Consider the following 23,830-nt stretch of genomic DNA (forward strand, 5'->3'; position numbering starts at 1 on the left):
AAAGCTTGTGAAATCACCAGTAGTATATTATTTAGAAGCTGTGAAGTAGCTCTCACCAGTAACTTTGCCTGTGTGTATTACTGTGTTCCGCATTCCTTGTGAAGCTCTTCAGACTTTCCAGACTGTGTTCATTTAGCCCTGGTGTGGCTGCGATAGCCCCCTACCTCACCAGGAACGCAAAATTGGTTCTTGTCAGGGAAGATAACTCGAGACTCAGTGCTGTCACCTTCTCCAGATGTGCGAAGGTGAAAAGGATGGGGATCTGTGCTCAAAGACTTCCGGCATTTCCTGAAGAATGTGGAACCGCTTACTCACTTTCGCCCTGCATTCTTTAGCCGTGTACTTCAAATATTATTTTTCTCTTTTTGAATGTATTAGGTTGAATCATATGAAATTGCTGATGTTCAACCCCTTTTGACCTACCAAAAAACTGGCATTTTAAATGGTTTAAGCTGATTTGTGTGAAAGGCATCTTAAAAATTATTTAATTAATATTGATTTATTTATAACTTGTTATTTGTGTTCATCCCTTTATCTTTCTCAATGATGAGAGTTCCTGGATTTCTTTTAGTTTTTGCTTTTTATTATTATTTAAAGACCTATACATTCTCAAAAAAACAGGGGCCCTAATTTTAAATACAAATCTATGCAAGTCAAATGATGCCCTCATTAATTTGGAGGCCACTGGTTCAAAAGGTGGGATAATTTTAACAGTTGCTAGGGTGAAAGTAACCCTTGACTTAGCACATCTTTTCTTTAGAAACAGTGAAAATTAATAGTATAAACAAGTGTATAGAGGAAATATTTGAGAGAGTTTAACAATTTTTAAGTTCTTTAGAGCTACATGAAAATTATACACAAAGAACTGATACAATAATAAAAATTATCCATTCACTTTAAAAAACCTATTGCTGTCTATCAGGTAACTCTTTTTGAAGCCTCGTTTATAGTTGCTGTACGTACTAGAAAAATATTAAAATAGTGTTTCTTGGAACACATTCTATAGTTCAAACTTTTTCCATGTTATTCTGGCTTTGTGAAGTGTTTTCAAATGTACTTGGTGCTTGACTTCACATTATAATAGTGATACGATCTTTTAATCCACAGGAAATAAGCACAATACTTTTTTAACCAAAATATGTATTTCCTTCTCTACTTGATTTTCTTGAAATCGTGGATCCTGTGTGACGAGCTGCTGTCTCTGCCTCTCAGGTACTATGCCGTAATGGTGACCATGTTCTTCACCGTCAGCGTGGTGAACAACTACGCCCTGAATCTCAACATCGCCATGCCCCTGCACATGATATTTAGATCTGTAAGTCTGCCGGCTCACGTGAACCTGTACCTCTGGAAAATGCAGCAAAGTGGGTCCATTAAACACATGACAAAAGTAGAAAGGGCCTATAAGGAGTAAAGTCTAGGGTGTAAGAATAGGTCTCATGGATGAATAAGCAGAGGCTGGCTTTCATCTGAGAAGTAGGGCAAAAAGAGAAATATGAAAGTGGATGGTTTACTTTTATTTATCAGAGGTCTTACAGGTGATTAATAAAAGGAAAGTTAAAATTTCCCTGGATAACAGATTTTACCTATAATTTTCTTCATCTGGTTGGTTTTATATTCGTTCTTGCTATGAATGTTATTTAACTTATTTCTCATCACTTTCTGTTTCTTCCATGAAATTACGTTTACTTCTAGTACATGATATAGATACTTCTCTTTTCTGATTTTTTTTGAAAATAGAAACTTCAGATAATTACATAAAAGGAAATTCTTGATGAAGGTAGGGTTTCTTCCAAAGCAGCAGAGGTTTTCATCTTTGCCTCATGCATGGTGGGAGAGCCAGTTTGCATATAAATAAGAACAGAGTGTTCCCTGAAGAACAGGAAAGGAACTCAAGAGGGAATATAGTTAGGATTGCAGAAGAATGCAAAATGGGTAAAAATTGGAATTATAACTTTTCTGTGTGGCCTGAGATTTTTGTGAGATGGAATGTGCGGTCCCTAAAGCAACTTTCCAGAGCTGATTATAATGACTAAGATGACCTTCAGAGCATTGATCACAGAATAGACTTTCAATAGACACTTGCTGGTCGATTGACAACTTTCCAGACAAGAGACAGATCCCTGCACAACTTCATTCAGTCAAACTGTGGGTGAGGAGAAGCTTATTAAAGGCTCTTATAAATTAGATGGGAAATTGGACAAAAATAAGTCTATAACATACTTCATTCCTGCTAGCCCAGCTTCAGCTTTGACCCCTTATTGAGAATTGATCATTTTTATTCTCATTGTCAACTTTAACATGTTGTATTATTTTACGTGTAGATTGTTACGGTTTGGAATTTTTGCCATCCTAACAACATAGTGAACCTCACTGATCATTCATCCGAACCTCCTCCTTTCCAGCTGTTTCCCCCACCTTGCCCCTGTTCATACTTATCTTGATTTGTGTTATCTTCTTTCCCTAGTGCACTAAAACTCTGTTGTCTCTTTTCACAGGGTTCTCTAATTGCCAACATGATTCTAGGAATTATCATTTTGAAGAAAAGGTAAACAATACTCTTTTATATTTTGTGTATAGGAAGGATAAGCTGAGCCCCAGCCATAAGCTCATCTGGATTCCTTTTCTCATAGTGATGATAAGTTTGCGCTTGGCTAGCTGGCTTGTTTCTTAGTTCTGTCTGTGACAGTGGTGCCCATTCCTGAGGCAGTGGACCAGGTAAGAGGCCCCACCTGTGGCTTTGGAGCAGCATATTCTCTGTGTAGAATTAATAAACTCTTGTCATTGTTGAATCTCTAGTACCATACTAATCTACGAAGCCAATTGATCTAGAACTTCAGTGTCCCCACGTGGTCACCACCGGCTACATGTGACTATTTACATTTAAATTTAAATATTAAAAAGTAACTAAAATTAAGTATATAGTTTCTCCATCTCACTAGTCACATTTTAAGTGCTCAGTAGCCACATGTGGCTAGTGGTGACCGTCTTGGAGAGCCCAGATGTGGAACATTGCCAGCTTCACTGAAGTTCTGTGGGACAGTGCTGTCCTAGGAAGTGTACAACACAATGAGCTAAGAAATAATCGTACGTGTTATAAAGAAAATTCCTAACAAAGGCCCAAGTGGCCAAACAAGATGCAATGAAAAGTTTCAGGACCGTTCTTTGTAACTGTCACCAGTGGCTCTCTCTGGGTATGGTTGGGAAATATCAGAAGTATCTGGGATGCTGTTTCCAAGCATTTGTCTCTCACCTTCGTTCGGAGCCTCACTCCCAGGGAGGAGAGGTGTGTGGGGCAGAGACAGCCCATGCAGTCTGGAACACTTCTCAGGGGGAAGTTCATCCTCACTGTTCAGACCAAAATCGTGCAAGTTGGTGCCTGCTTTTCAGTGTATTCAGTACCCAGCCCGAAGTATTAAAACTCTACCAGCTTGGAAAGTAGCTGTCAATTCAGTGTGGGAAGCTAGAGTTTTTAAGTAATAAGGGCTGTGTCATGATAAGGCTCCTTATCATGAGCTCTTTATCTCCTGAGGCTTATGTATTCCCCAGATAAGCACCATTGTAGTTGATTTCTTTTCTAGGTTCTCTCTGTTCATGCATACGGAGGTAATGGTCAGGTTCATTATCTTTGAAGTGACCCCTGTGCTTCTTGGTAGTGTAAAGTTCACATTGGGACAGACCCGTGGTCTTTCCAACCTTTGATTTTGGCGCATAGGGATACATATATATATGTATAATATATAATTCCTTATTATAAAAGGAATGTATTCTCCTGACATACCCCAAGTGTCGGGGGCCTTAAACATTGCAGTTTTCCTTAAGAGCTTGTTTTTAGTCTGTCATTTGAATCTCTCTAAGTCTTTTTTGACTCTCTCCAGTCTATATCACCCAGAGAACAGGAATTTCCCTAAGCTAACTGTCTAATATCATGGATTAGTAATTATCTCCTTTTGTTTATCTTGAGTAGCACCCTTCAAGTTTATAGTGTGTTCCCCTTTCCAGGATTTGAAGACCAAATCTATATTCACCTTAACCATGACCTTCATTATTGTTTAGACCTCTCTGTCTGATCTTTGCAGGCTGAAGAGTTCCCTTATGTTTCTGTCTGCCTGCAGCAGTGCCTGTGTCCTCGCCCGCCCCTCTTCTCTAGCGTGGTGCTCTTGGCCCCTTGCTCTGCCCCTCAGCCAGTTCCGTTGGCCTTTTTCTGAGGCGCTGTGACCAGAACTATACAAAGTATTTGAGTAGAAAACTTCAGATGTAAGGTTTTAACTTCTTTTCATTCCTGTCTGAGGCCTTTTGCTTTATCACCAAGAGCCTGAGAGGGATGTTAATTGATACTATTTTAGTTAATGTGAAATGCCGCTGTTATTACTGGTAATAGTCCTATTAGTTTAATATTACTTGCTTTATCCAACTATGCCAACATTTAAAAACAATATTTAAGAGACATAAAAACAGTCCCCTCCCCTGAAAAGGGACAGTTGAATTCTTTTCTGCGTGTGGAGTCCTGCTGCTTGTTCCTGATATTCCTTCCGTCCTTCCTCTGCGTGCTGTGTCTCTTCACACTCAGGTCTGGGCCCCAGAAGCCAAGAGAAGCAACAGGCATCCCTTAAGATCTATCAGGCTTTCATCTGGACTCGAGAGCAGGATGGGCTGTCATGTCTGGTCTGTCTTTGTTTCTGATGAAACAATCTATTGGTGCCCAAACTATGGGAAACAAACTGTCTTAAACACCACCAGAAAGGGCATTGTTTAGAAACTCGTCAGCATCCTGATTCTTTCGCGCACAGACTTAGGTGGATTCTGCTGGGAAGTGATCCCCTTGATTGTGTTTAGGTGATGTGTGCTCTCATGAACCATCTGACTGTCAACATCATGTGGAACTTTGTATCTGTGCTTTCCTGAGGTGCTCTTTTTCTTATTTTTGCAGATACAGTGTATTCAAATATACCTCCATTGCCCTGGTGTCTGTGGGGATATTTATTTGCACTTTCATGTCAGCAAAGCAGGTGGTAAGAATCTGTTCACAAATGATTTCTATTCACTGCTTGCCTTGGGGGCCCAGGTACTTATTAATGATATAATAAATGTAAATGCTCATGTAATACAAGGATTTAAATCTCTGAAAGAGAAGAGTAGAGGGAAATGGGTAACATAAATATTTCCCTTGTATCGAGGCCCCTTGAATGTAGTTCTGGTCTCTGTACCTCGTATTTTTTCTTATTTCCTAGACTTCCCAGTCCAGCTCGAGTGAGAATGATGGATTCCAGGCATTTGCATGGTGGTTGCTAGGCAAGTACAGTAATTACAATAAAGCTAATTTCCTCTGCAGTTCTGTTTTCAGAGGTTTCTCCTAAGGGATATGTTTCTTGGCAAGAAGCTTCGGCTAAACAAATTATGCCATAGAAGAGAGAGGCATCTGGGATTATTTATCTCTGAACCTTAGTGTTCAAGAAACGAAAAAAAAAAAAAAGTCTGTATTCATGGTAGTGTGTTCTACAGCATGGATGCTTTCTTGGTTGCCACTGGTGTAGAAAGAAAAGTCTGTGTCTAGTTGCCCATCACACTCTCTGGGAGCAATAGAGTATCATCCATTTCTTTATGATCTGTCTGCTGAGCGGAAGCTTCTACAAAAGGAGGGCACATTACAGCAGTTGACTCTTTAAATTTCCAAGGGACCCATTTCTAAATCTTAGATTTATTTTCCTCATAAGCTGTTCCACATGGCAATGTTCCCAAACCTGACGGATCATCACAATCTCCTGGGGAGTTTTTAAAAATACAAATATCTCTTTGTTGAATTAATTAAACAACTCCTATAGAGCTTTGCCCTTGCTGTGTATGACAGAGAGGGGAAAGTTAGTGATGGCAATAAGATATTGAGACTGACCAAATGGAAGAAAAGTAGCAATGAAAGAACTGCATTCTCCTCACCTCTTGACTTTGAAACTTTATCTCTTTAGGTTGTTGTTCTTAACATAGAAAGCTCTTTATCAACTATTAGAAAGATACTTTATCCAATAAGAACTTGCAAAAGACATGAACACACAATTCATGGGGACAAAATTAACGTTCAGTAAACTTATGTTCAGCCTTGCTAGTCTAGTAATCAAAGAAATGCAAATTGAAACCAAAATGCAGTACCTTTTAATTTTGGTCTCTTATATTGGCAAGATAATAAATGATTATTCTCATTGCTGCTGAGGATGCAGTAAGGCAACCATTTTCATATAAACTGTTTATGGTAAATTGACACAGCCTTTCTGGGAAAAAAAGTATGTGTATGTATTGAGTTTTTAAAATGTCTACAACCTTTGACTCAGTAATCCCCCTTATGAGAGTTTATCCTAAGGAAATAATCAACATTTTGTTTAAAGATTTGTGAACTAGGATGTACATTGGTTTTAATGATGAAATAATTGGAAGTAATCTAACCATTCTCCTATTATAAGACATTTAAGTATGGTACATCCACACGATAGAATAATATGCAGCCATACTTTTGAAAAAATTTTAATGAATGACTTGAAGGAAAATCCAGGAAAAAGGTCATGAAGAAAGCAAGATATAAAATTATATATTCATTATGATCCTGTCTCAGCATAAAATATCTACCTAAGTATATATACAGAGAGAGATAGTATTGTGGTTGATTTTTATTTCTTTTAAAATTTTGTATATGTTCCACATTTAGTGTGTAATGTTTGTAGAACTTAATGTTCATTAAGAAAAGACCTGGAAGTTAGCAAATGCAGGCATCTTGTAACTCGATGTTTGCTTTTTAGGTATTGGGGCACTGACTTTCGCTCTTCTGATGTCAGCAAGGATGGGTATTTTCCAAGAGACTCTGTACAAACAATTTGGGAAACACTCCAAGGAGGCTTTGTTTTATAACGTAAGCAGTTTCTTGAACCCAGGGAAGATGAAAATTATTGAGTTGTTATTGTTATTGTAATATGTTATTTCAAATATGATATGTCATCCTTCTGATGTAGTCGAAGGATCAATTTATTATCCAATAAACTGTTTTGGGGCCCACGGACTTTGGCACTTTTAATAGGCTGCCACAGTTCTCTACACGAGGTGACCATCATCAGTCAGTGTGAACAGAACATGTCTGCCAACCAGGAACAATCCCAAGGGACAAGGAACCCAATGTTCCTATAGATGAAATCAAATTAAAACCAATATGGAAACCTAGAAAGGGAATAGAAGTTTCAGAAACCCCATGCCAAGGAGAATATGTGAGGGCAGGCATTTGGGAGAGCTGGGGAAGATGGGATTTGAGGAGTAAGTCCCTCAGATGGGCTTTATTCCTTTGATGGAGAGTTTAATTAGTTAATTATATATGCTTTTGCTTCTTGTTTGAAACTGCTAATCTAGAGCCACCTCCTCTAACTTTCCTCTTTCTCCTCCGTCTTTTCTGTTGAAATAATGCCCAGCTCCTCAAGGTCATGGTGATATCATTGCCTCCAGATTCAGTAATCTCAGGGATTCCTGCCCTGCCAACCGTTTGTACTGAAGTTGCAGACAAGCAATTTGAGATATTTAGTTAGAACTAGAGTATGCGGCTGAGAATTTAAAAAATAAAGGATCATTCTGTTTGGTTTCCGTGTTTCTTTTAGCATGGTACCTGCTGTATAGTTAACTGCTTGGTAAATGTTTACTGTGATTCCTTATTATTGTGGTGGTAGTAGTGGTGGGTTGTTGTCAAGCACCTTATCTTTGCTTACCTACTGTTTCCCCTTCCTCTTCAATCTCTTTTTATTCTTGTCTTCATTTCTTTATCCCTAACTTCATATTGTCCTCCAGTCTCTTTTCCCACTGGTTTCCTGAACTCCCTAAAATCTGCCTGCACATTCCATATAATTTTTAAATCTGTTATATTTGTTGAACCGTTCTCAAAAATAGTAAAATGTAGCAGATCCTTTGGGCAGAATGACTGTGTGTTTCAATTTTCCATTCCCTTTTGTTGAGGAAAGGATGCTGGCTCTATTTTTTTGTTTTGTGTGTAATGACCATCAGACTTCGTAGGGCAAGAACTGTCATTTGGGGGTTGATATCATGCCCTACAATGTAAGTGGTCAGTAGCACTGGATACTTTTAACTTAATAAATAAGTCTGACTTGCTTTTCTTGATATTGCTTGTTAAACAACTTGTAAAACTTTCAATCATTGTAAAGATACTCTAATTCTTCTATAATGTTTTTGCATTTAAATTTACACGAAATGTTTCTTCCCCTAGCATGCCCTTCCACTTCCTGGTTTCATCTTCTTGGCTTCTGACATTTATGACCATGCAGTTCTATTCAATAATTCTGGTGAGTTTGGGGTTATCCAGTAGAATTACCTAACAGTGTTCAGAGGCAGCGTCTTCATTTTACTCTCGACTTGACCACTGCTTTTTTCATGATCTTATCCAAATCATCTGTCCCCCCGGGAAACAGTCCCCGTTCCACCTTCCTGGAATGTAGTGCCATTAATCAGTGGTTGCAGCAGCAAAAGCTTTTATAGGCACTTCTCAATTATTTGCAAATGAAGTAAGACAGTATCTTCAAATTTTCTGTTTTGCTGTGGAATTTGTGTTTGCATTTGAAGGTGGAATGTATGATGTTCTGAGAATGCAAACAAATAGTAATAATACTGCAGTGACTGGAGCCGTGAGAAGCTGGGCAGCAGTCCAGCTTCTTTACTCCTGTTCATCCCTCTCTGCTGGGAAAGGCAGTCTGCTCACAGATCCAGGCCGAGCTGCCTCTGAGCAAGGAGGAACAAAAATGATGACAGGGCTTTTTCCTAGTTACAGGGTAGGTAGGCAGCAGGAGTAAACAAAATTAGTTCAAATGTCTACAGTGTAAGTTAGCTATTACTTTTTAAAGTATTTAATAAATTAGCTAATAATTGCCAGTTAACTTGAAAGAAATTACTGATATAATCCGATTATCTACTAAAAGACATAGCTTGTTATACAGACAAGTGAATACACAAGGAACAAATACACATTTTAAAAATTACGTCTTTATGTTGCTCAGACCTAAAATGGTAAGTGTATTTTGTAGAATGACAGTAGGTGCTGAGTAAACATTTGTTTGCTATCTGGTCACAAGTTGTGAAGTTGTGACTGTTCTCTGAGTTTGCAGAATTGCCTGTCCCGTGTGCCTGCAATAAAGTGTGTGATGGTGGCAGCGTGTAAGAAAGTTTTTAAGGCTCTGAATTACTCAATCATTTCTGACTTTTTTTTATTGAGGTATAATTGACATATAGCTGATTTTTGACACTGGTTTTTAAGGTCTCTTAGAGTCCCCACATAGCAAAGGGCTATGGATATAAATACATTATCAAATTCCTTAGGATTGATATTGATTTAGTTACTAGAATGCTCCTTCTAAAAGTCACAGGGATGGGTATTTTTATAAAAGATTTTTTAAGGTCTGCCTTCAAAAAATTGAATCTTTAGAATCATTCCTAAGTTAAGTATACACTTTTTTCTCTTGCTTAAATGTCTCAGATGAACGTGTTATCCTTGAATATTCTGAGGGAACTGTACATCTGTCTAAATACTTTATGTCATATTGATTGTCTTTCCTCAGCAAATTGATACAGTGAATCTCTGAAGTTATTAAACAGTAATAACATTTGTTAACTCTCTTTTCATTTCAATACTTGCTAAGTGTTTCAAAGACAATAGAATACCAAATTATGGGGATTTCCCACTAGTCCAGACATACAATTTTAATAAATTATTTATATATATGAATTTTTATTTTTTGCAAAAGAAAATTAATGTTCATTTACTAACCAGATCTCAACATCACTTTGTTACACTTTCCTCAGTTATGCTGTATAATTCAAGCCCCACAAACAATTTAGCAATATAAAAAGAACTGACCCTTCGAGGATTACTATGTCCTTATTCTCTGATCTTGGATATTTTATTTCCTCCCACATATTTACTGTGCAAGTCTCATGATATAAAACTAACATAAGAATGTATTTAAAGGAAGGAAAGTTACAGTTCCTCACCCTACACGTGAGCTAATTTCATTTTACCAGTTTCCTTCCTGACTCTATTCGCATACATTCTTACATAGTCGTAATCCTTGTGTAGATATAATTTTATACTTGCTTTTTCACTTTCATTCTGAGTTTTTTATATGACGATATATAATCTTTACGATTTTTTTTTTTTGTCAAGTATATAACGCCTCATCTAGTTTGCTTCCCTTTGCTTACATAGTCCTTGCTCTATCACTGGACATTTAGATTGATTCAGAGTTTTTCCTTATTATAAATATGACTGCAAAATATATACAACTTTTTTCTTTTGAATTAACTAGGATTGATTCCTAAGAATAAGAAGCAATACTTTTATGGCTCCTTAATGCATATTGTGAAATTGATTTTTAAAACAACACCAGGGCTTCCACGGTGGCGCAGTGGTTAAGAATCCACCTGCCAATGCAGGGGACACGGGTTCAAGCCCTGGTCCGAGAAGATCCCACATGCTGCGGAACAACTAAGCCCGTGCGCCACAACTACTGAGCCTGCGCTCTAGAGCCTGCAAGCCATGACTACTGAAGCCTGTGCTCTGCAACAAGAGAAGCCACCGCAATGAGAAGCCCGCACACCGCAACGAAGAGTAGCCCCCGCTCGCCGCAACTAGAGAGAAAAGCCCGCACACAGCAACGAAGACCCAACACAGCCAAAATTAAATAAATTAAATAAATTTATAACAAAACAAAAAAACACCAATTTATACTATCACCCACTGAATGGCTGCTAGTTCCACTACCACCTTGCCAGATTAGGATATTATTTATAAATGTTTAATTGCTAACTTAATAGATATAGAATATATACAGCCTTGTATAATTTAGAATTCTTTGATTGAGGATTGAATATATTTCCAAATGGCATTAGTTATGGGTTATCTTATTACATCTTGTGTTAACTGTCAGTTAAGACCATATCATTTTGAACCTCTCTGTGTTTCACAGTCTTTCTCTGTAAAGTGGGGTCCTATTCAGGTGAACGGTAAAGAGTTTATTTTAAAAGTAAAATAAATTATAATTTGTTTTAAGAAACCAGTGTAATGACTCTTGAGGCTGGTGTAGCCTCGAATCAAGGCAAGTAAGTGGTGTATGATCCAAATGTATTTGCAAGAGAAATAACACCTCTATTTCTATTATGTTCATCTGTGTTACTTTGTTCAAAAAGATGAAAACATAAGCTGTCAGAAGTGACATAACTCTCTCTCCTCTTAATCTTTGCAGAATTATATCAGGTTCCAGTGGTTGGTGTGATAGTGCCCATCATGTGGTTCTACCTCCTCATGAATGTCATCACCCAGTATCCTTTGCACCCCTCTGCCATATGGCCTTTGCTGTGGTATTTTGGCATAGGAATGTTTATTCTTTTCTTCTAATGGTGCAGTGCCATGAGTTTCGTTTTTGCCTTGATCTCTTCTGCAGTAAGCAGGAGACAGACAGGCCCATCCAGTGAGCTCCTTTGTTGCGGGAAGAGGGGGGGAAGAGATGCTGGTGGTGTGGAGGGTCAGTAAGTCCCAGGGCACCAGGAAGGAAAAGCTCTGGGTGGAGGTGTAGAAATCAATGGGTAATGAAGGATTAGTATATGACAGAAATGCGCTGTGATTTCTACATGGAGTTTTTCAGTGTCCTAGGATGTTTCACAAGCTGCCACAAAATCCTGCAAGAAATTTCAAATTAACTAAAACCTAATTTTTAAAATGGCTCTTTGGAACCACCGTTAGGTCCATTATAAAAATCACTGAGTCTTTGAAACAGTGAAACAGATTGAGATTGACCTCATTGCTCTGAAGTCATCTCATTCGTTTGCCCTACAGAGTTCTTTTTGGGAGGAGGTGTGATCAACTTTACCGAGAGTGTTACCTTCTGTCATTACTGGGGAGGCGACTTCTCTGTAAACTCTGGCAAGAATCCAGGATAAGAATAATAGGAGGCTTTCAGGCAGTTTCAAGTTAGGATCCACAAATGCAATGGCAGGCCAGGAATTCTGCAGGCTGTTCTAGCAAGGAAGTGCCTCAGGGCAGCTGTAGCCAACCCCCATGTTTTTTGGTTCCTAGAACATGAATGTTGAAGCCAAGAACCTTGCCAGAAGGTTCTCCCACTGATCTCTGGGTTGTCTACAGAAAACCACCTTAACCCTGCCCCTCCAGGTACGTGTGCATCTGGGGCGTCTTCATCCTGACCACAGAATGCGCCTCCCTCACCGTCACCCTCGTCGTGACTCTACGCAAGTTTGTGAGCCTCATCTTTTCCATCTTGTACTTCCAGAACCCTTTCACTCTGTGGCATTGGCTGGGCACCTTGTTTGTCTTCACTGGGACCCTAATGTACACAGAGGTGTGGAACAACCTGGGAACCACCAAAGGCCAGCCTCAGAAGGAGGCCAAGAAGAACTGAGGCCTTCCTGGAGCAGAGAGACCAGAGGCTAGTGAGCCAGGGTCTGGCCACCATTTCACCTTGGTTAATGCTGAATCACCCCCCATGTGCCAGAGAATCCTCAGAGGGACGGACTTCTCAGATTTCTCATGACTATACAGACCAACATTTGTGGACCCTGAATAGAAGCCCCCAACCCTGAAATAGGAAAAAAGAACAGTTCTCCACTATTGAACAGCCTTTCCATTTGTTGTTGTTTCTACCAAAATTTCAGCACTGTACTTGCTTATTGAAATCTGAGTCCCCAGAGCTACTAGTTTTACATCCACGGTCTTGGACAAGATTTTCCCTGTCCTGATGATTCTCTGCTGTAACAGCCTTTATCCTCCTGTGGCCTTTCCCCTTGTTCCATCACCCTGCCACCCACAGCAGCACTTTTCAGGCAGACGCTCCAGGCACCTCCCCCCCGCCACCAACCAGGAACAACTGAGTGGCCGGGTGAACCGAGGCACCGGTGATGCTGGGGCTGGGCTTTCTCCTGTGTGTTGGGAAAGCAGCAGGTGCCCCTGTGCCCTCTGGTGACCCTGGGGCAGGACTGGTGGGAATCCTTTCCCACATTTTTCCTTTTTTTGTTTCTATGCAAAAGTCATATGCTTTCACACCTTTTGCTTTCTGTACCTAGAACAAAGCTGCCGCATCTCTGTATGGCACTGTTAATAAGAAAGAAAGGTTGTGTTTGAATTGGGAAAGAGAGACTTTTTCTCTGTGTCTTCTCTCAGTTTTCTGATTCATTAGCCTCGAGCTGAGATGGTGACGCCAGGATGGCCCAGGAGAAGCTGGCCCCCGGGGCAGGGGCACCCAGAGAGCACAGACAGGCACTGAGGGCGGGCTCCCCGTGGGGGAGGTTAAGCCTTTGAAATGCTTCTCAACCAGAGACGTTCAGCTCCGCCTGGCAACTCTGATAGTTATGACCAGCCAGGCTAATGAGTGAACCAACATATTCAGTGGGTGTGGATGTGGTGTATCAGGCCAAATCACAACTAAAATGGAAATTTTTTTGGGGGGGGGGGATGTCATCTTAATGTTCTTGATGGGTATGGGAGTGTGTGTGTTTTATCATATGTATTAATAGAAACATGCCCCCCTTCTGCTAATCATCTCAAAGGTCTGGTTTTCCTCCCATGGGATAACTTTGAGAAAGAAGAACAGTGTCAGGATGGCACATGTAGGTGTGTGTGTGCTCTCGTGTGGTTTGTGATCACTCGGGAGAAGAGGAGAGCATGGAAGTCAGTGTTTTTATTTCCTTGTCCTTCACTCAGTTCGGACCTTCATTGTCTCACGCAGGTACGTGCTCTGGAGGCCGGCAGACTTACCAGCCCATCTTTTCGCACACAGAGAGAGGCCCCTCCTTCTGCGCTGGGTTCAGGTTGTGTTCTTATATCGAGATTTGGCTCTCAGGGTCTCTTGAGCTCACCCAGGGTGTGGCGTGTTTACTCTACTATCTGGAGCTGTTCTCTGATGGGTCTGCGATAAGTGTCCTAGAACCACCGGGTTGCTTTGGGGAAGTCACTTAGGCTGCTTGGGTTTTTTGTTACATAAAATGTGGATGCTGTTTCTCCACCTAAGTCACAGGGTTTTCAGATCAATTTGTCGTTCTGGACATTGACAGCTGTTCAGTGCCAGTGAAGGTCTACCCTGAAAGATGCGGAATTAGGTGTGAACTTGTTCATGGACTCAAAAGGTACTGTAGAGTTCCTCAGACTGATGGTGCTATAAATACCATGTGTTAAATATCCTCTTAAAAACAAGAACAACAAAAGCTGCTTTTCTTATTGTTTAATAGAAGAACCTGTGTCCAGGGGCTATTTGATGGCTGCATATCTGAAGTCTTGACAGGGTAACTCCTAACAGGATAGAGCCTTACATGACATAGTATCACTTTTTTTTATGTTGATGGGAAATATTACAATTTTTAGTTACTGAAACAGTGTTGATATACACAGACAGCAGTTAACTGGGTCCACGAGGTTTTAGATTCTGGCTTTAGAGAGTGTGTGTTCCTCAGTCTGAACACCTCTGCTGGTCTTATTAACAGGAGGATATGTATGGACAGATTAAGGCACTCATACAGCGAAATGAGCACGTGTAAGAACAGAATGTCTTAAATGCCCTGAGAATTGGTTTTTTTCTCTAGTATTTGGTTATAAGGAAATAAATCTAACAGACACTAGTTAATACTTCTTTAAACAATTTATTCCCCTTGGTTAACTTATTTTTCATTCCAAGTTGAAACTGATTTCAATCCCTGTTAAAAGGGCAAATAAACTGTTTTATAGAGGGTCAGACTCATCCCTAATTGGAGGAGAAATGTCCATTAAATGCCTTTCATCTTTCTCTGGGTCAAGACCATGTAATTTTGTGCCCCAGAGATAGAGGGTTTAGTTTGTTTACAAGAGAGATTGGTGTTTAAGGCATCCAAAACTCTACCCTTAGAACAAAGATCAAATAGCAAATGACTAGCCAGAAAACACAGTGTGTGTGTGGGGGGGGGGGTACACCCGTGTACTCACTTCACAGCTTGACCATAGTCGTGAGGTACCAGGAGAATATGGGGGATACTTGAATTATTTTATTTAATGTGTACAGAACCTTTACCACAGTTCTACTGTCATATTATAAATGCTTTTTCATTTTTTATTAGGAATTTATTTTTGATCCTTTCTTTTCTTTTTCATCCAACTAAAACCATTAATGCATTTGATAAGTTTCTATCTAGTTCTAAAGTATTTAGACACAATCCAGATAGTTTTTTCCTTCTTCGTGCCCAGTTATCCAAAATGAATACGGTACTTTAACTGGGTCATTGTGTCGAGTGAAGAAAAACCACGAAAGCTGAGCTGATCTGTGCCACCCCTACCAAGCCCCTTCCATTCTTCTGGGGAGGTCACCTGATAATTTTTAAGGATTCTAATCAATATCTCGCGGTCATTCCCTGAGCACGTTTCCTCCCTTCTGCATATTTTTTTCACTTCTGATCCCCCACTTCCAGTTTCTTCAGCAACCTCTGGTCACTCACGTAGTTTTCCACTGAGCAACACCTATAATCTTGTATCTGTTTATGCCTCTATTCTTTGGGGCGTCTGGGTGTTTCTCTGTGGATTTTTACAGGGTATACATATCTGTGTAGCATGTATCTTGTCATACATTGTTACAAGCATTGATACTAGGGGGGTGTGTCCATAAGGATGTGACTATCTGGCAGAGTATGTGAATGTATGTGTAGATGAATATGAACGGGATGTAATGTAACATAATGTGAAAATATTTATATGTTCTGTTGCAGCTCAAAGTGGGGCTGAGAATCCTTACCACGTTCCTGTCTATATTTGGAAAGCAGTAGTATCTGTATTTTGCTCATTTTTACCGTGCCTCTAGCTGACTTCACTCTCAGTGCCAAACGCCTGTGGTGAGGGGAGGTGGAAAGCATTAGGTCAGGAGTAATTGTAAACCAGTGAATTAGCTCTGGGCTGGTGGACATGCTCATTGGTGGACAGCTGGCATATGAGACAATGTAGCAAAGACCTGAGCATCTCCACAGATGCACATTGAGAGGCACCCCAACCTAGAGATCTGAAATCAAGATCCTACAATTTGTTGTAGTTTGTTTCTCTTTGGCTAGGAGTAAATAGAATTATGAGCATTTTGGTCTCAATAGCTTTATTCTGAAAAATGTGCATGGAATTTACCTGTGGCAGTTCAGTCTTGGGTTGAAAGAACTGTCACTATAGATAAAATCCATTTTTATTACAGATGCGTGACCTTTGAAAACGAGTATAAACAGTGTCAGTAAAATAACTAGTCATAAGCATTGGCATGTGTTCAGTGTGTACCAGGCTGGGGTGGGAGACTCTGTAGTGTGCTGTCTCTTTCTAGCAGCTTCCTCACAGTGGACATTGCAGAGAAGGGAGGGACCAGGGTCTGACTTTTGTCCCATGAATAAATAAACCCTTACCAAGATCTCTTATTCCCTCAAGTTTCTGAGAAAACTTCTAATGGGTTCCTGATACCCATTCCCACTCTTCATCAGTTGATTAGCAAGAAAACAAATAAGATGAAACATTCCTAAGATTCTAAGCCGGAGAGGGAAGGAAGGATACATACCAGGAGTTGTGGGTATTCGGCTTTTTGTTCGCCGGTTGCCTGGTGGGAGGAGGGCAGAACATTACAAATTTAGCACCTTCCATCTATTTGATGCTCTGTGCAGGAGCTGCCCTCCGGGTACCATTAAAGATGCTTAAAAGTTTTTGGAGTAGGCTGCCTGGGGTGACCCTTACGTCTCTGAAGCTGGTATAGTTGGTTTGCATCAGCTGATGCCTAGAGCTCATTGTCTTTTTGTCTCCTCAGTATCATACTGAGACACTCCTCTGAGCTTTACCTCCTTAAATCACTAAGATCCTGCAAAATGTCCTCAATTTCAATCAAGTAAGGCAAGCTGTGAGGGTACCAGAGATAGGTGGGGGGAAAAGCTTGGTCTACATTTAGAAGAAATAAGACCCATATTTTTTAAGGGAAAAGTTGTAATAATTCTTTGGCACATTGGATTATTTATAGTTTTTAAGATGTAAAGAAGACTCCCGTGAACCGAGAGAAGCAGTAGTTATTCCCCAACGTGATAAAAATGTCTTTGTATATCACTTGCAATCACAAATCATTTCTGTGTTAGTTGCTTTCATTCCAGAGAATGGCATCATCCTCCAAAGAAAAAGAGGATGATTTTTAAGTAGGATTTCATAACAGATTATGTGTTGTGGGGCTGGGGAGGGATGATGGGGATTTGATTTATCCAGCCTCCGAGCTCTTCATTCATATTGTGATTTAAGAACAGAGATCGGGGGAGGAGGGGACTAGACAGCAGCAGAGTATGTAGAACAGCTAAGACATTAGTGAGTATTCAGATTTTGAGCTGTGTAAATATCAGATGTCGGCTTCCAGCCTTACGAGTTATTTGAGCAGAGAGTTAAGGAAGAAAGGGACATTTTGTGAATAAAATGTTTTGCCAAACAAATTGAATGAGTCTTTTTACCATGATTTCTTATAAAGAGCTATTTTCTACCTTCAGAAACAACTCATCAGACACCTGGTTTTTTATCTGGAATTGTACAATCATTGCTTTTTAATAAAAGTGATAAATTTCTTGCAGGTGTTTCCAGTCACCATTACCTTTCAAGTGCTTGTGTGCAGTTTCAAAAGCTCTACAATTTTTGCCTTGTATAGTGGTGGGCCATTTTACTACAAACGATGGTAAGCAACGTGTCTTCTAATGCCTGGCAGCTGGATCAATCACAAACCACTTCTCAGGCTACAGGTCAGTTTCTATTTAAGAAATTTAAAGAGGATTGGCTTACTTTGGGAGATTTTAGAGGTTCATGGCAGTAAGTTTCTGTAGCAAATCTCTCAAAACCTCTTTGCCTTAATAGAAAGGTATTTTTGTAATGTTGCAATGGCCAGCTCTCTTTATCTTCCATCTGTTGCCTTTAAATGAATCTTTTTTTTTTTAAACATCTTTATTGGAGTATAATTGCTTTACAATGGTGTGTTAGTTTCTAAATGAATCTTAATGCAAAAGCAACTTTCAAAGCAGTTTACCACACGCAATCTTTTTTTTTTTTTTGCAGTATAGTTGATTTACAATAATATATTAGTTTCAGGTGTACCACATAGTGACTCAAAAGTTTTATAGATTATACTCTGTTTATGGTTATTACAAAATACTGGCTGTATTCCCTGTGCTGTATATATAATATATCCTTGTAGCTTATTTATTTTATACATAGAAGTCTGTATCTCTTAATCCCCTACCCCTATCTTGCCCCTCCCCCTTCCCTCTCCCCACTGCTAACAGCTAGTTTATATATCTATATATCTGTGAGTCTGTTACTTTTTTGTTATATTCACTAGTTTTATTTTTTAGATTCCATATATAAGTAATAACAAACAGTATTTGTCTTTCTCCGTCTGATTTATTTCACTAAGCGTAATACCCTCCTGGTCCATCCATGTTGTTGCAAATGGCAAACTTTCATTCTTTTGTTTGGCTGAGTACTGTTCCATTGTGTATATACACATCTTTATCCATTCATCAGTCGATGGACACTTAGGTTGCTTCCATGTCTTGGCTACTTTAAATAATGCTGCTATGAACATTGGGGTGCACGTATATTAATGTTTTCATTTTCTTTGGATATATACCCAGGAGTGAAATTGCTGGATCATAAGGTAGTTCTGGAGTTTTTTTGAGGAACCTCCATGCTGTTTTCCACAGTGGCTGCACCAATTTACATTCCCAGCAACAGCGCACGAGGGTTCCCTTTTCTCCGCGTCCTCTCCAACATTTGTTTTGTATGGTCTTTTTGATGATAGCCATTCTGACAAATGTGAAGTAATATCTCATTGGGTTTTGATTTGCATTACTAATCTGATGATTAGTGATGTTGACCATCTTTTCATGTGCCTGTTGACCATTGTATGTTTTCTTTGGAAAAATGTCCATCAGATCTTCTGCCTGCTTTTTAATTGGGTTGTTTTTTGATATTGAGTTGTACGAGCTGTTTATATATTTTGGATATTAACCCCTTATCAATCTTATCATTTGCAAATGTCTTCTCCCATTCAGTAGATTGTCTTTTTGTTTTGTTGATGGTTTCCTTTGCTGTGCAAAAGCTTTTAAGTTTAATTTTTGCTTTTGTTTCCTTTGCCTTAGGACAAAGATCCAAAAAAATATTGCTATGATTGATGTCGCAGAGTGTTCTACCTGTGTTTTCTTTTTGGTTTCCAGTCTTACATTTAGGTCTTTAATCCATTTTGAATTTATTTTTGTATACGGTGTTAGAGAATGTTCTAATTTCATTCTTTTACACATAGCTGTCGAGTTTTCACAGAACCACTTATTGAAAAGACTGTCTTTTCTCCATTATGTATTCTTGCCTCCTTTGTCCTAGATTAATTGTCCAGAAGTGTGTGGGTTTATTTCTGGGCTATTATGTTCCATCGATCTCTGTGTCTGTTTTTGTGCCAGTACTATACTGTTTTGATTACTGTAGCTTTGTAGTATAGTCTGAAGTCAGGGAGCATGATACCTTCATTTCCATTCTTCTTTCTCAAGATTGTTCTGGCTATTTGGGGGTCTTTTGTGTTTCTGAACAAATTTTAAATTTATTTGTTCTAGTTCTGTAAAAAAAAATGCCAGAGGTATTTTGATAGGGAATGCATTGAATCTGTAGAGTGCCTTGGGGTAGTATGGCTATTTTAACAATATCAATTCTTTCAATACATGAACAGGGTACATCTTTCCATCTGTTTGTGTTGTCTTCACTTTCATCAGAGTCTTATAGTTTTCTGAGTACAAGTCTTTTACCTCCTTAGGTGGGTTTATTCCTAGGTGTTTTATTCTTTTTGATGCGATTATAAATGAGACGGTTTTGTTAATTTTGCTTTCTAATGGTTTGTTTTTAGTGTATAGAAATGCAACAGATTTCTGTGTATTAATTATGTATCCTGCAACTTTACTGAAATCATTGATGAGCTCTAATAGTTTTTTGGTGCTCTCTTTAGGATATCCTATGTATAGTATCATGTCATCTGCAAACAGTGACAGTTTTCCTTTTTCCTTTCCAGTTTGAATTCCTTTTCTTTCTTTTTCTTGTCTGATTGCCATAGTTAGGACTTCCAATACATTGACTAAAAGTTGTGAGAGTGGGCATCCTTATCTCATTCCTGACCTTAGAGGAGTAATTTCAGCTTTTCACCATAGCATATGATGTTAGCTGTGGGCTTATCACATAAGGCCTTTATTATGTTGAGTTATGTTCCCTCTATACCCACTTTCTGGAGAATTTTTATCATAAATGGATATTGAATTTTGTCAAAAGCTGTTTTTGCATCTGTTGAGATGATCATATGCTTTTTATTCTTCATATGGCTTTTATTCTTCAATTTTTGTTAATGTGGTATATCACATTGATCTTCTGATATTGAACCATTCTTGCATCCCTGGGATAAATCCCACTTGATTATGATGTATGATTCTTTTCATGTATTGTTGGATTTGGTTTGCTAGTATTTTGTTGAGGATTTTTGCACCTGTGTTCATCAGTGATATTGGCCTTTGTTTTCTTTTTTTTCTGATATCTTTGCCTAGTTTTGGTATCAGGGTGATGCTGGCCTAGTAGAATGAGTTTGGAAGAGTTCCTTCCTCTGCAGTTTTTTGGAATAGTTTCAGAAGGATAGGTGTTAACTCTTTTCTAAATGCTTGGTAGAATTCACCTATGAAGTCATCTGGTTCTGGACTTTGGTTTTGGCGGAGTTTTGGGGGTTTTTTGATTATTGATTTGTTTCATTACTGAGACTGTCCATATTTCTAGTTCTTCGTGGTTTAGTCTTGGGAGATTGTATGTTGCTAGGTATTTGTATGTTTCTTATAGCTTGTCCATTTTATTGGCATATAGTTGTTCACAGTAATCTCTTATGATCCTTTGTATTTTGTAGTTTTGGTTATAACTTCTTTTTTCATTTCTGATTTTATTGAGTTGATGAGTATAGTTAGAGGTTTGTTACTTTTGTTTATCTTGTTTATCTTTTCAAAGAACCAGCTCTTACTTTCATTGTTCTTTTCTATTGTTTTTTCAGTCTCTATTTCATTTATTTCTGCTCTGATCTTTATGATTTCTTTCCTTCTACTAACTTTGGGTTTTGTTTGTTCTTATTTTTCTAGTTCCTTTAGGTATAAAAAGTTAGGTTGTTTATTTGAGATTTTTCTTGTTTCCTGAGGTAAGCTTGTATTGCTATAAACTTCCCTCTTAGGACTGTTTTTGCTGCATCTCATAGATTTTGGATCTTTGTGTTTTCATTTTCATTTGTCTCCAGGTATTTTTTAATTTCTTCTTTGATTTCTTCAGTGATGCATTGATTGTTTAGTAGCATATTGTTTAGCCTCCATGTGTTTGTGTTTTTTGCAGTGTTTTTCTTGTATTTGATTTCTAGTATAATAGTATTGTGGTTGGAAAAGATGCCTGATTTTGATTTCAGTTTTCTTAAATTTACTGAGGCTGGCTTTGTGGCCTAGCATGTGATTTTTCCTGGAGAATGTTCAATGTGCACTTGAAAAGAATGTGTATTCTGCTGCTTTTAGATGGAATGTTCTGTATATAGCTGTTAAGTCCATGTGGTCTAATGTGTCATTTAAGGCCAGTATTTCCATATTGATTTTCTGTCCGGATGACCTGTCTGTTGATGTAAGAGGGGTGTGTTATTACCATTACTGTGTTACTGTAAATTTCTCCCTTTATGTCTGTTAATATTTGGTTTATGTATTTAGTTGTTCCGACGTTCGGTGCATATATAATTACAATTGTTATATGTTCTTGGATTGATACCTTGATCATTATGTAACGTCCTTTTTGTCTCTTTTAACCATCTTTGTTTTAAAGTCTGTTTTGTCTCAGATTAAGTATTGCTACCCCAGTTTTCTTTTGATTCCCATTTGCATGTAATAACATTTTCCATCCCCTTATTTTCAGCCTAATGTGTGTCTTTATATCTAAAGTGAGTCTCTTTTAGGCAGCATATATACAGGTCTTCTTTTTGTGTCCATTCAGTGACTCTATGTTGTGTGATTGGAGCATTTAGTCCATTTACATTTAAGGTAATTATTGATATGTATGTACTTTTGTAGTCCTTTTTTGTTCCTTTCTTCTTTTGTTCTCTTCCCTTGTGATGATGACTAGCTTTAGTGTTATGTTTGGATTCCTTTCTGTTTGTTTGTGCATGTACTACAGATTTTTGGTTTGTGGTTACCATGAGCTGTATGAACGTATATATATATGTGTGTGTATACGCATAATTTGTATATACACATATATATATGCGTATACACATAAATATGATTAAGTTGCTGATTTCTTAATTTTAAACACATTTTAATAACCCTGCCTTTTTACTCTCCTCCCCTCATAATTACTGTTTTGGGCATCATATTTTACGTGTTTGTTTTGTGTATCCTTTAACTGCTTACTGTGGATATGTTTTCCTACTTTTGTCTTTTAACCTTCCTACTAGCTTTGTATGTGGATGATTTCCTACCTTTACTGTATATTTGCCTTTACCAATGAGCTTTTCCCTTTCACGATTTTCATGCTGCCTTTTCTTTTTTGCTTAGAGAAGTCCCTGTAACATTTCTTGTACCGCTGGCTTGGTGGTGCTGAACTCTTAGTTTTTGCTTATCTATAAAACTTTTGATCTCTCCATCATATCTGAATGAGAGCCTTGCCAGGTAGAGTATTCCTGGCTGTAGGTTTTTCCCTTTCATCACTTTAAATATATCATGCCACTCCCTTCTGGCCTACGGAGTTTCTGCTGAAAAGTCAGCTGATATCCTTATAGGAATTCCCTTGTACATAACTTGTTGATTTTCCCTTGCCACTCTTAATAGTCTCTCTTTATCTTTAATTTTTGCCGTTTTAATTACAGTGTGTCTTGGTGAGGTCGTCTTTGAGTTGATCCTGTTTGGGACTCACTGTGCTTCCTGGACTTGGATGTCTGTTTCCTAAGTCAGGAATATTTTCAGCTATTATTGCTTAAAATATGTTCTCTGCCTATTCTTGCTCTCTCCTCCTTCTGAGACCTCTATAATGCAAATGTTAGTATGCTGATGTTTTCCCAGAGGTCTTTTATCCTTTCTTTTTATTCTTTCTGCTGCTCAGCTTCAGTTATTTCCACTACTCTGTCTTCCAGCTCACTGATCCATTCCTCTGTATCATTTAGTCTTCTGTTGATTCCTTCTAGTGTATTTTTTCATTTCAGTTATTGTATTCTTCATCTAGTTCGTTCTGTGTATTTTCTAACTAACTCTTTGTTCAAAACTTGTAACTTTTCACTCGGTACTCTCAAGTTCTTCGATTATCTTTATGATCCTTACCTTGAACTCTTTCTCAGGTACGTTGCTTATCTCTACCTCACTTAGTTCTTCTTCTGGAATTTTTATCTTATTCCTTTGTTTGTTTGGAACATGTTCCTCTGTCACCTCATTTTGCCCAACTTGCTGTTTTTATTTCAGTGTATGGCAGGTTGACATTTTCCGACCTTGGAGAAGTGGCCCTTTGTAGGAGACTTCCTATGAGTCCAAGCAGTGCACGCCTCTCTGGTCACCAGAGCTGTGTGCTCTAGCGATGCCCCCTACGAGGGCTGCGTGGGTCCTTCTGTTGTGGTGGGCTGACTGACTACTGTGAGAAGTCTGATAGGCATGGTTTGCCCCCTCTCTGGTTGGTTGCCAGGCCCTGCCTCACGTGGAGGCTGCTGGCCACCACTGGTTGTTAGGGCCACATCATGATGCAGCTTGCTGGGAAACCCCTGAGAGC

At 38.8% G+C, this 23,830-nt stretch overlaps 1 protein-coding gene across 1 annotated transcript in view; it reads left to right on the forward strand.

Annotated features, from left to right (window-relative positions):
* Positions 1–13,160, forward strand: part of SLC35B4 (solute carrier family 35 member B4) — a 35,343-nt gene extending 22,183 nt beyond the window's left edge. Inside the window, exons 3-10 of the mRNA XM_007177139.2 lie at positions 1,213–1,315; positions 2,499–2,548; positions 4,931–5,012; positions 5,232–5,292; positions 6,786–6,895; positions 8,246–8,321; positions 11,271–11,346; positions 12,194–13,160. Coding sequence (XP_007177201.1) covers positions 1,213–1,315; positions 2,499–2,548; positions 4,931–5,012; positions 5,232–5,292; positions 6,786–6,895; positions 8,246–8,321; positions 11,271–11,346; positions 12,194–12,440 — 805 coding nt within the window. The 3' untranslated portion in view covers positions 12,441–13,160. The remainder of the gene's footprint in view (positions 1–1,212; positions 1,316–2,498; positions 2,549–4,930; positions 5,013–5,231; positions 5,293–6,785; positions 6,896–8,245; positions 8,322–11,270; positions 11,347–12,193) is intronic.
* Positions 13,161–23,830: the final 10,670 nt, after the last annotated feature.

Source organism: Balaenoptera acutorostrata, chromosome 7, assembly GCF_949987535.1.
Source record: "Balaenoptera acutorostrata chromosome 7, mBalAcu1.1, whole genome shotgun sequence".
Lineage (NCBI taxonomy): Eukaryota > Metazoa > Chordata > Mammalia > Artiodactyla > Balaenopteridae > Balaenoptera > Balaenoptera acutorostrata.